General features: G+C 38.7%; 1 protein-coding gene across 1 annotated transcript in view; it reads right to left on the reverse strand.

The window, feature by feature from the left end:
• The window catches only part of LOC122812160 (zinc-binding protein A33-like), a 416491-nt gene that overhangs the window by 183595 nt on the left and 220427 nt on the right, over positions 1-12469 (reverse strand). The window contains exon 3 of the mRNA XM_044084481.1: positions 3356-3589. Coding sequence (XP_043940416.1) covers positions 3356-3589 — 234 coding nt within the window. The remainder of the gene's footprint in view (positions 1-3355; positions 3590-12469) is intronic.

Below are 12469 nucleotides of genomic sequence, written 5' to 3' on the forward strand. Positions count from 1 at the left end.
GGAGTAAGTCATTTTATCTCATTGAGGAGTAAATGAATACCTGTCACTGTCCCTGATTTCACAGATATTCCTTGATTTTGCCTCATAATTTTGCTCTGTCCTTCATAAAAAAATATATAAGAATAAAAAGCAAATCATTTATGATTACAGACAGTCAGTAAATCCAGACATCGTAGTTTTATACTTCTTATTGTCCAAAAAATGTAGGTTGATACAAAATGTGCTATTCTAGTAACTTTTTAAGCGAATTGGAGCAATGTTTAAAATGTGATCCTCATTTTGAGCCTTTATTCTGCTATTATTTTTGTCACTGAGCAGAAGTCTTCAGCAAAGATATTGAGAGTTACAGTATCTGGTGTTCTGACAGTATTTATAAATCTCCCTGAAAGAGAAACCACCTGTCAGAAAAATATGTATTAATGTGTGCATTAGTAATATGCTTAGTGCATTTAGAGCTTGAAAAGGGTTAACACATTTATTCTATTTCATACTGCATAAATCTGTACAAACTGCAGTTGCTTTCTGACCTTGTATTGTTAGCTAAAATCTTGCTTGTGCCTTGGAAATTTACTGAGAAGCAGGTGATTTCTGCTTGCGTTAGGAAAATAATGAATAGAACAATACTACTTGTATGAAACTTAGACAAGAAGTTCCGCTGTGCTGTGAGAAAATACACAGCTGTAGAAGTTACAGATAATTAGGACAAAGCCTGTTTGAAAATATGAACTGCAATCAGCATTTGCTTGTATCTGAATTAGATGAGTACCTTGAAAAGTAACACTGTACAATAGAGGCTTGTAAACGGATTAATGGTCACCAAGGCCAGGTTGTTTTTCTCAAAAGTTTCTCAGAAATCTAGTCATGTCAGCAGAAAATCTGAGCAACATCTGCTGTAGAACAATGCTAAAAGTTGTGTTTGATTATGTCAGCTTAGAAGGCCATGTCTTGTAAAACAGTATAGGAATGAACATACTTCCTGTTAATAGTTAGACAAATCCTTGTATTTGCATGTTTTTGTCTCCTTGCGGCAAGTAAATTAAAAGTGCCTTAACTGAACCTTACGTGTATTGGTCTTTGAAGTTTTTTCCTTTGACACCACCCCTGAAGATCAGAAGCATTAGCTCTTTTGAAACTGTATGATGTTCACTGAAATCAGTCACTCTGGGTTGCTGATCTCTCTCTAGTTCTAACCTTATTCATGTTTATTATCAGCTTTATCCTAACAGGGTAATATCACAGCCCTGTTCAGATTAAACAGTACAAGCAAACATTAATAAAATGTTTTCTCCTCATTTTCCCCCAACCAACAGCAGCTTTTGTGGGGCCCCCACACAGTTAGGGATGATTAAGGGGCCCCCTTCAGCCACAGGTATTGTAGGTACCTACAGCTAGCTATGTTGTTAGTTTTAGTGGAGAGGATATTCACCAGCAGGGTTTAATTAAGCCAGGGGCATTATGTCAGTGGTAAAACATTTAATGGAATTGTGAAGCCTGTTACTATAACTAAAGATCTTTGACTTTTGAAGGAGATATAAGTAAGAGTTATTATTACCCCTCCCCCCCATTTATTAAGCATACAAGACTCCTGTATAGCTTTTGTTAGTTTAACAGACATGTTACAAACTATCAAGATAAGATAACTTGCTGAGGTTGGGGCCCCCCCCAGGACCAGGGGGTCCCCAGCGACCGCAGGGTTCACTGGTACCTAAAGCCGGCTATGGGTAAAAAGGAGTTACAAGATGATAAGGTTAGTAGTTAGCATGCTTTAAAGAGAAAGAATAATGGATTGATAGGGCATCCAGGACTCTTTGAATGGAAGAAAGTAGGCTTAGGTGGTTAGATAGTTAATAAGAGTGATACTGGGTCTGGGGTCCCATAATTTTTAACTGAGTTGCTCTTCCTATTTTGGCCATGAGTTTTCTTCTTTCATTATACACACTGTTTTTAGGTGAAGATTCCACCAGTGGAATTTGTTTTTAGTGTTTGTTTTGGGTTTACCTCTGGTAAGTATGGCAGCCTCTATGCAATCATTCACGTTTGTACAGGGATTCTGTGAATAATTTTGCATTGGTAGCTGTGGTCTCAGGGTTGGGGAGAGAATTGAATTTTGACACGCTGTCACTTAATAGGATGTAGTTTGCCTTAGAATAGTTCCATCGTGTTACTGGTTTAGCTGGATTTTCTTTGTTGATTTTTACTTCAGAAGAGACGGCTTTCAGATCCAGCCTCAATGTGAGTTTCTCAGTCTATAGAGGGGTAGTTAAAGTCACTTATGCTGACATTTACTCACAGATGGTGACCAGTTTGCCACTGCCTTCAGGATCATGACCATACCACTACCGCATCAAAGGATAAACCCAGCATTACCTTTATCCTGATGTTATGTCTTGCTTTAGTGGCATAATTCAAACTTCTTAGTTTGTCTGCGCAGTCCAAGAATCCAAGGTATACCTTATTTAAAGTAAGAAATCAGAAGAAAACCAAAGATATACAACTGAAGGGAAAACAAGATACTTGTTTTCACAGAAAGGGTGCTGAGTGATTAAAGAGACATGTTGTGGGGTAGCTTAGTTAAAAGTATTCAGTAAGCCCTGAGAGGGATCTCACCGCAGCACCAACAGTGTAGGTTTCAGTAACAGTGTTAGTTCTGGTAATGACTAGACACAGAATATAAAAATGAATGTTTGACACATACTTGATCATCTCAGAGAGACAGTTACAAGGCAGTTTCCACACTAGGAGTGACTTCTTGGGGGGGGGGGCAGGGGACTAAGCTTTCAAAAATAATGAATCCCTGTACAGCAGTGTAGCAGCAAGCAGTATGGACAGGCATGTATGTGGAAGCCCGTGCGCATGGTATGATTATTATCGTGGATTCCTTGCACTACACACTGGGACCTCAAACTTCTAGAAGACTGCAGATACCAGGCATAAAGTCCTCAACATTATATACTTGCCATTTGGCAACAGATATAGCATAGAGACTATGTGATGATTAATAAGACATTCTTTCTCTGGAAAGTAGAAACCCTCCAGGTTGATGTGGGCAGGTTACCCCAGATGGGGTAAGGGAATAAGTAAGTTATTTGGGTTCAGAAAGGCTAGACGATCAGACTGACAGTGGCCAGGAGAAGAGAAATTCAAGAGTTAATGGCAAAGGCAGCTAATAAAATGGGTATAACAATGTTAAGTTAAGAGAATCTACGGCACACCAAATGGGAAATGGACAAGTTGCTTGGGTCAAACAGGTTTTAGATATGTTTCTGAGACTACTTTTTCAGTTACATATTTCAGTCACCAAGTCACACACCATCACACCACTAAAGAGTTAGTATTAATATAATATGGTAGTCACCTTAAGCATTGCTGTGGGGCTGACACATTCCAGTCTTACTTGTACCACTGAAATTGCTTGCTCCAGTTTAGCAACCTCTGTCTGCAAGTAGGACCTGTTGCTTTCTAGATGCTCCATTTTCTTTATCTGTTCTGATTCCAACTTCATTAGGAAAGATTTCTCTTCCTTGTCTAAAAACTGGTGCATTGTAGAAAAAGCATCAACAACCTGCTGCTTCAGATAGTCTCCCTTTATCTGAATAACAATAAAAACAAAATAAATGTTTGCATTTCAGTTTGGTTTCATGCCTTCATATCCATTACTACATAAAGTCCAAGTCCTAGTTATTTAGATGCTTTATACAAACCACCATAACAACATATTAAAAGAAAATCAAGTAAGAGAACTAAAAATACTTTAAACAAAGATAATATATCTTGTTAACAACTATGTACTCCTTCATATCCCCAGACAAACAGCACCAGAATTACCCTTTCTAAAGACTTAAACCTTGCCTTATATACATATATATATATATATATATATATATATATATATATATATATATGGGTTCCTATCAGTTTACCGACAGTTCAGAACATCGACACTCACATCTTCGACACCAAATCATCGACTGTTCATAACATCGACGTTTCAGGTAAGCGATCTTCCCCCTTACAGGACCCATGGTAGCACTCGTTTCTCTGTTATGAAGGTAAGGACAACGCTGTCAGGGTAAATTGTAAAGAATTACGTAAACTTTACCCGTTGTAACAGAGAAACGAGTGCTACCATGGGTCCTGTAAGGGGGAAGATCGCTTACCTGAAACGTCGATGTTATGAACAGTCGATGATTTGGTGTCGAAGATGTGAGTGTCGATGTTCTGAACTGTCGGTGAACTGATAGGAACCCATATATATATATATATATATATATATATATATATATATATATATATATATATATATATATGTATCCCAGGGACTTCTATAACCCAATTCAAGTGTAACTTGAACAACTGGATGGGAACCAGAAGATCACCCCTGGTTTGGCCCTTACATCTGTAATGGATGCAGGCAGCTTGTATCTTTTGATCTCCTAGGCCCCTGCTTGTAACTGTTTCATCTCCCATGCCCTGCTTACATGCTTACACTACCAGGGGTACCAGAACTTGTCAGAGCTTTAGGATGCATGGCAAGGTTTAAAAATGTCCCAGTGGTTGTTGACTTAGTATACACCTATGAACCTATGTCAGCCTGTACCTGCACATTCAAAGTTCCATGCTTCTTCATCCATGTAATACAAGATAGGACTTACATTGTTAGCTCTTCATTCTTGTTATATTTTCTGCCTACCCTGTGATCAAGTAGTAATAAATAAATACAATAAATATTACATATAAATGACATAAAATCACTGCAAATGTTTGACACTCAAGTGAGAACACACATTTTAGAGACACCAAGTCATTTAGAAATTAGGTGTTGTTTGGATGCTGTCTGTCTTTCCAACTGCAAAGATAGGCACATGGTCATTGAAGGTGTCTATTAGGAGGTCCATGAAGGAGAAATTAGTAGGGGAGATTCAGTCCATGCTATTAATCCTTCCTTTACCTTATCAGTCCAGAATGGAAGTGAAATCAGTTGAGACAGACCAAGAGTGGCACAGCAGAGCATGAAAGGGGGTTTGGAGAGTTGGCACTGTCTGTATTAAGATAACAGAGTACTGTTATTTTGCTCTTAAAAGTTACAGGTTTACAACTGAATCGGTTAAGTTTGTTCAGATAGATTGCATTTGGGATTAACAACTGAATATTTCATACCTTGATAACAGGCCATATAAAGCAGTAAATGATGGATGCATTGTTACATGCAGTTAAGGCAACATCCCTAGTTGCTGGACTCTAATGTCCCTAGTTAAAGAAACTTGAGTGCCTTAAGTCAACATCAGTGGCAGTGGAAACCATGGCCGTTTGCCAGGCTATATTACAGAGAACTATGATAGTCCACATTTGGTCACACATGTTGACTTTTTCAGCACATGACATGCAACATCTGTCAACTAGTTAGCATGACCAGTCATGGTATCATGGTACCATCATGGCTTAACGTACTCTAGGTGCTGGCATGATGGTGTTAGGGTGTGTACACTAGCGTAGAAAATGCCTACTAGGTGCATAATGCCTAACTGCAATAATACTTTTATTCCTTAACACCTGTATTAGCTGCAGAACTAAACTAAACCAATTTTCCCCATGTCTTCATTGAGGCCACTGACCCACCCACACCTTTTCTGTGCACTTTGCAGGTGGTCATGTGAGTGTACATAGGTGAATGAGTTTTTCAGCACAGCTTTGGTCCTAGCTACAATGAGTACAACATGCGATTTAGGAACATTTATTAGCTGGTGCCTCATTAGTATAAGTTCCACTCTACAAGTGGGAAATTTCATGATATAAGCTCCTGTCATGAATCTCACCACTGTACAGAAGACTGAATATAAGCAACTACCAGATCTTTTTTTTTATTTTAAACAGCTTTACTGAATTATCTGTCACTTGTGACACAGGCAAATTTATATTCATACAAAAGCAATTAAACTGTATTAACAAACTAACATTAACAAACATTATACTTCACATATATTCTCGGCTTGGCTTGGGAGTGCCTTCTGTGTGGAGTCTGCATGTCCTCCCCGCGGTTGGGTAGCGTTCGAAAGACATGCATGTGTACATGGGCGTGCCTTTCGCTGAAGGTTGGGCATAGAGCTGGCACCTCAGCGTTTCGTAAAAATCTACTGCCAATCATTAGCGGACCGGAGTTTCGCTGTGGCGACCCCTTACCGGGAAAAAGCCGAAAGACAAACAACAACATACTTCGAATATATTGCTATATATCATATAACTTAAGCAGTATTACATAAATTATTCAATTCCTGCCTTTTTTTAAACAAGAAACATCTTTATTAAACTATCACTTATGACATAAGCAATCATACATTTATATAAATGAAAATCACTGTATATTAATCAGATCAGACAATAGTAGTAGAAGTAGCAGTAGCGAACGTAAACTTGTCAAGTCAAAAAGTAATAATAGAAAATATATAATTCTACAGCATTACTAGGTATTCGAAAGTAATCCAAGCAAGGCAGGCAGTCTGTTTCCAGTCGAAAATCCTTTATTAAGTACATAGAGAAGCGATCCAAGTAAAACAAAAATAGAGTAATAATTTCCTCACAAACTTTCTAAATATATATACACTTTTTATCAGGCATGGGAGTGGTTTATTGTGCTGTAAAGCAAAGTGTTATTGGTACACATGTTAAATTCACATCCCTTCCCCCATCAGTGTGACATTCGAGCTAGTCCTGCCCTACCTAGTAGCTGTCATAATAATATATAGCCCTAATGTACTTTAATGGTACATCTTATTTAACCAAATTATTAAGTCTGTGATTTTATACAAGGCAATATACTACATGGCTGGAAATATATCCACTTTAGTTCATTTTGTGATCAAAAATTATATATAAATATATACATATACATTTTGCATGTAAAAATCTGTTTCTATTTTCATAACCTATTGTTAACAAAGATCGCTTTCGTCCTTCTAGACTTCTTCAGGTCTGTGTACAAGAACCCTAAAAACCTATATAATTGTATAATTAGTTAGTATTGTTATTACCATCATTTTGAATAAAGTGGAAAAAAAAGAACCAGAAAAAATAAAAATAAAAAAAATATATATGTATGATGATGGAAACAAAATATACACTTAAATTTCAAATTATTTAAAATGGTATTTAAAACCAATTTGTAGAAAAAAATATAAAATAAAATACAATTAGTCATGTAAACAATGTGTCAATTTTCTAAGTTCCAGTGCACTTTTAATTGAACAGTAGTAGTTTAGCCCAGGCTTTCTAAAAGAGTTCAGCTTTAATTGCCGCATGAGTTCATGTTTCTCCAGAATATATATATATATATATATATATATATATATATATATATATATATATACATATATCAATCAAAGAATATCCCCAGGATCCCTAATCTTCCGTGTGAAATGACTGTCTAAGAGCAGTACGGCAGCATGCCATGCATAGTAATGAAGGTGCGCTGCCTCTGCTCCTAAATGGACATGGAGCATGGACGAGTGCAGGGGGTGTGTTTGAGAGCAGAGCTTTCACAATACACACACCTCTGCACTCAAGAAGTGCCGTTCAGCAATGACAATGAAAGAGAATGCTGATAGGAGGTTGAATACCTCCCAACTGTACAAATCTTTGCAGAATGTCCAGATTTGTTGCCCATGCAGTTGGCCTGTATCCCATTTGTCCTGGAATGATGTCAGGATTGAAGCTGTTAAATAATGTCATATATCTGAGTCTCAGGCACCAAATCCATCAGATCCTGTTACTCTAGCAACTTACCTAATTTATAAGAGCAATATTTAAAATATGTCCCTAATTGTACCCAGTTTGTCAAGCTTTGTCCAGATAATTTGTATGAAGAGGTTGAGAGGGATGGGGGGTTGCTAGGATGTCTGCCAACTGTGCAGATGCATGCAGGAATCCACAACAATAAGTGTAATCTGGCCCTTCTTAACAGAAAATAATAGTAGAGAATTTTTTTATCAGATTAAATTTAACCGTAGGTGCGTGGGTTTCCCCATTGCTAAGCTACGCATATTGTAGCTTAAATAGCACAAGAAGATAAATAGCAAGATACAGTCAATTGAAGCAGTACTGCAATAGTGTAGTGGTCATAGCATTTGTTTTGTGAGCAGTCATTCCCGGTTCGATCCTCACTATAGTAAATTCCATTTTCCATGTGAAAGCAATTTATGAATATTTCTTTGCTGTATAACCTACTAAATAACATATACTTCTGAACTGGAGTACTGCATTAAGTGCAGATGTGAGGTGTCATTGTAATGATGTGGTAAAATTCACAGATAAACACAAGTGCCCAGTACAGTATACATACACATGGATCAGGGATACTAAATTAAGTTATAATGTGTAATGAATGATAAATCCATAGAGTGTCCAAATCTACCACTTTCCCAAAAAACACATTTCATTTTTCCAAATTAGTGAGGGGGGAAGCAGGAGTAAGCACTTTTAAGCAATAGTAAGTGGGTTTATGCCTGTTTGCACAGTGGTAAGCAATGCGCACACAAGTTAAACAACTTTGAAGCTAACTCTTTGTAAGCATATTTAACTGGAAGTTAGCATTGCTTACCATCGTGCAAACCCGCGCAAACCCACTTACACCTGCTTAAAAGTGTTTTAATCACTTTGTAGCCAACAGCCCCTGTTCTTTCCAGCAACAAAATAAACAGGCCTTGCACCCAGGACACTGTACACTATAGTCATAGCAGTTAACCAGTAAGCCATCACAGCTGTACATAAAACTGAAGTATACTCAAACAGATCCTCACTATAGCAAAATCACCATTTACATGTGAAAGGAATCTATAAACAGTTTTATGTTGTATAACCTAATACATAACATATATATGTGAACTGGACTACTGCATTAAGTCCAGATGTGAGGTGTCATTGTAATAAAGTGGTGAAATCCTCCAATAAACACCAGTACCCCATACAGTGTACATACACATGAATCACAAATACCAAACAAACATATAGCATGTAATGTATGATAAATCAATGCCAAACAGCAAATAGTGTGCAAATTTAAAAATAAGCAATGCTAAGCATTGCACACCTCTGCTTACTAGGTGTAAGCAATGTGTAGCCCAGCTAAATAAAGTTGCCAATTGGTATGCCCCTTTAAGCAATGCCAACCTTAGGTAAGCAGGTTTGCACATAGCTTAGCATTTTCAAAACTATCCAATCACGGCAAAGTGCAGGAAATCAGCCCTATTTAAACCCCCACAGGTGGGAATACATCTCATAACTGGTTGTAGCTTCCTCCTGTTGACACCATTGTCGGTGTTGGATAAAGATCGTGCTTCCGAGCACAGTGCTGAAGCATTCAGTAGTCCAAAGTCATGGTAAGACTCCTCATTAAAGACCATGAAGAGAGACTGCTGCAGGGCCAGTACCAGGGTTCCCAATATAAATTAGAAGCCTGGGATCATCTTTCCCATGACCTCACCAGTGCCACTGGCATCCCTCGAACTGGTGAGCAGGTCAGACATCACTATGCCAACCTGAAACAGAGGAACAGAGAATTCTTGGCTCAGGGGATCCAAGAAGCTAGGCAGACTGGTGATGTCCCAGCCATGTGTAAGTATCATTCTACTACCTGTTTAATAATTGCCAGCTCATGTATATTCTGGATAGGTATGGCTAAATATTCCTCTTATGTCTTTGACAGAGGCAGCAGAGCAGGCTGTGAATCAGGAAGCCCATGCCTGTAGGCTGCGGAGGCTGCATTGCAAGTCAGGTTAGTAATAATCTTGCATGTACTGTCATAAGAAATAAATCTAAAAGTAGTAGAAAGGTAATTGCCAGTATAAAACCTGTATTGTGCATGGGATATATTGAATAAACCAGACAATTATGGCAGGATGATTCGCATATAGGTTGTATGTAAATAAAAGGGTAACAGCCTGGCAATAAAGGTCAACTCATGGACTGCTTGTGTTTCCTCTAGTATCATATAGTAATGTAGTGTTGCATTCTCTCAATAGTACTGTTGTATTAAGCACTGTTATCCACACTGTGCTACATAAATGAAATGTGTAGGAATGTCTGTATATGACTGTTGTAATCACAAGGTCATATTGTACAACTGAGAGAGACTTAGACAGAAAACAGTGAAAAGATAAACAACATAATCCAAATAGTACACTCAACTGATATGTAACCTGTTGTGTTTTTAGCAGACACAGCCATGGTTCAAATCCTAGGAGTAGTAGTAAGCTGTATGCAGAATCATACCTCTCAACTGTACAGATATTTTGTCAGAAAGTTCAGATAATTGGCTTAAGTTTCCTGCCTGTCACCCTGTCCCCCTGGCAAATCAGTGGGATGATCCCAGAAGTTTATGCAGCAAATAATGACATACAACTGATTATCAGACATCATAACTGTCAGAAATATATCTATAAGAACAAACCAGTCACTCTAGCAACTCACCAAAATGTTATGAGAGTAATATGCAAAGTATGTCCCATCTCCACACCCATGTTGTGAAGCTATGACCAGAGTGTGTGCAGTAACAGAGTGAGATGTATGTGGATAATAATAATGTGGAATCTGGTAATATGTGTGGCAACATTCAGATAGTGTTAACAAACATTCCCTCCACAGGTCTGTCAGATATGAAAAATATGCCTAGAAATAAAAGATTGAAATCCTGGACTGGTACTGTTTAGTCTGGTATTGTATGGCAGTGTTAGTGTTGCAGTTTCTCTGAATAAGGTATTACTCATCGCTGTCATCCACACTGTGCTACATAATAAAACTGTCTAGGAAACCCTGTATAAGAGTATTGTAATTACAAGGTTAGATTGTAAAACCACAAAAGACTTATAGACAGAAATCAGAGAAGAGATACACAACAATATCTATATAGCACACTCAATTGTGATGTACACTGCTTTATTTTTAGCAGACGCAGCCATGGTTCGAATAATGGGAGTGGTAGTAATCTGTATGCAGAATTATACCCCTCAACTGTACATATTTGTCCAGAATGTCCAGATAATTGGCCCATATCCACTGCCTGTTACCCTGTCCCCCTGGCAAATCAGTGTGATGATCTCTGACATTTAGGCAGCATTTAATGACATATAACTGACTGTCAGACCTGTAAATATTGAGAAATGAATACGAAAACAAACCTGTCAATGTAGAAACTCACTAAAGTTTATGAGGGCAATAGTCAAAATATGTCCCAGTTTCACCTGCATGTTGTCAAGACTTGCCCAAAGTGTGTACAATAAGAGATTGAGAGGTATATGCATAACATCAACCTGGAATCTGGAAATATGCGTAGAAACAGTCAGGTAATGTTAACAAATAATACCTCCACAGGTATACCAGGTAAGAGGTGTATACTGTAAGTAAAACACAGTTCATGTATATAGTTATATACAACCATACCACTGTCCAAACTAAGGCCATAGGGTAGTGTAAAAATACCTGTAAGGTACAGATTACATAACTGACTAAGAATGTATTGAAAACTACAGGGCTATACAAGTTGTTAATTGACGTCGTTCTCCCCCCCCACCATATCTGCAACAATAATCTAAATACGCAACTCAATGGGTATGTGTACAACTAAATCTACTGTTGGGACATATGTCCTATTGTTTGATAAATATTGAAATTTGTTTCTATGCATGTGCCATGTTGAAATACTCTCACATTGGTGGCATGCTGCCATCAATGTACCTGCATGCTGTTATAATGGCCACTGTGATTCCATATATGCATGTGTTCTGTTTAGTATGCAACTGTTCCATGTCTGGTGTTTTGGGTTAATGGGAATATCTATGCATGCTGTTATACCTAATCCTGGAATGTGCTGACTATTATTAACCCACATATGTTTTAAAATTGAAACACCATAGCATGTTTGGGAAGGCCGGTCCCAGCGGACCCACCTCTCCCACCTCATTTGGCCATGGCACCAGGCACCAGCATATCTGGGATCCACCCCGGGACCTCCTCGTCTGCTGGTCCTGCACCATCTTTGGGTGGAACCACCTCAGGGTATGGGGCTGGCCCCTCTGGGAGCGGGCGTGGACAGGAAACTGTCACCCATCATCAGGTCTGGGGTCTGGTGCATAGCGAGCTCTGCAGGGAGTTCAGAGGACAGCTACGCCAGCTTGAGGGCTGCGTGGCACATCTAGAATGTCAGTCTACCCCTCCTACCCAAACCCCAGCACAGCTACCTTTGGGGCCATGAAGGTGCAGTGGTGACTGCCCATGGGTGGGAACTTCAGTCCCACTGTTTCCATTTGGGGGCTCATGGGCTTCCGACATCCAAACACCCCACCCCATCCAAGGTGTTTACCCCCCACATGTGTCATATACTGCCCCTGTATGCTGTCTTATCTGTTTTGTCTGTCATCCTACCCAACCTACCTCCCCAAATATACCTACTATCCCTCCCCAACATCCCACTCTCACCTTAAAA

The sequence above is a fragment of the Protopterus annectens genome, chromosome 9.part0, assembly GCF_019279795.1.
Source record: "Protopterus annectens isolate FY-2018-M chromosome 9.part0, PAN1.0, whole genome shotgun sequence".
NCBI lineage: Eukaryota > Metazoa > Chordata > Ceratodontiformes > Protopteridae > Protopterus > Protopterus annectens.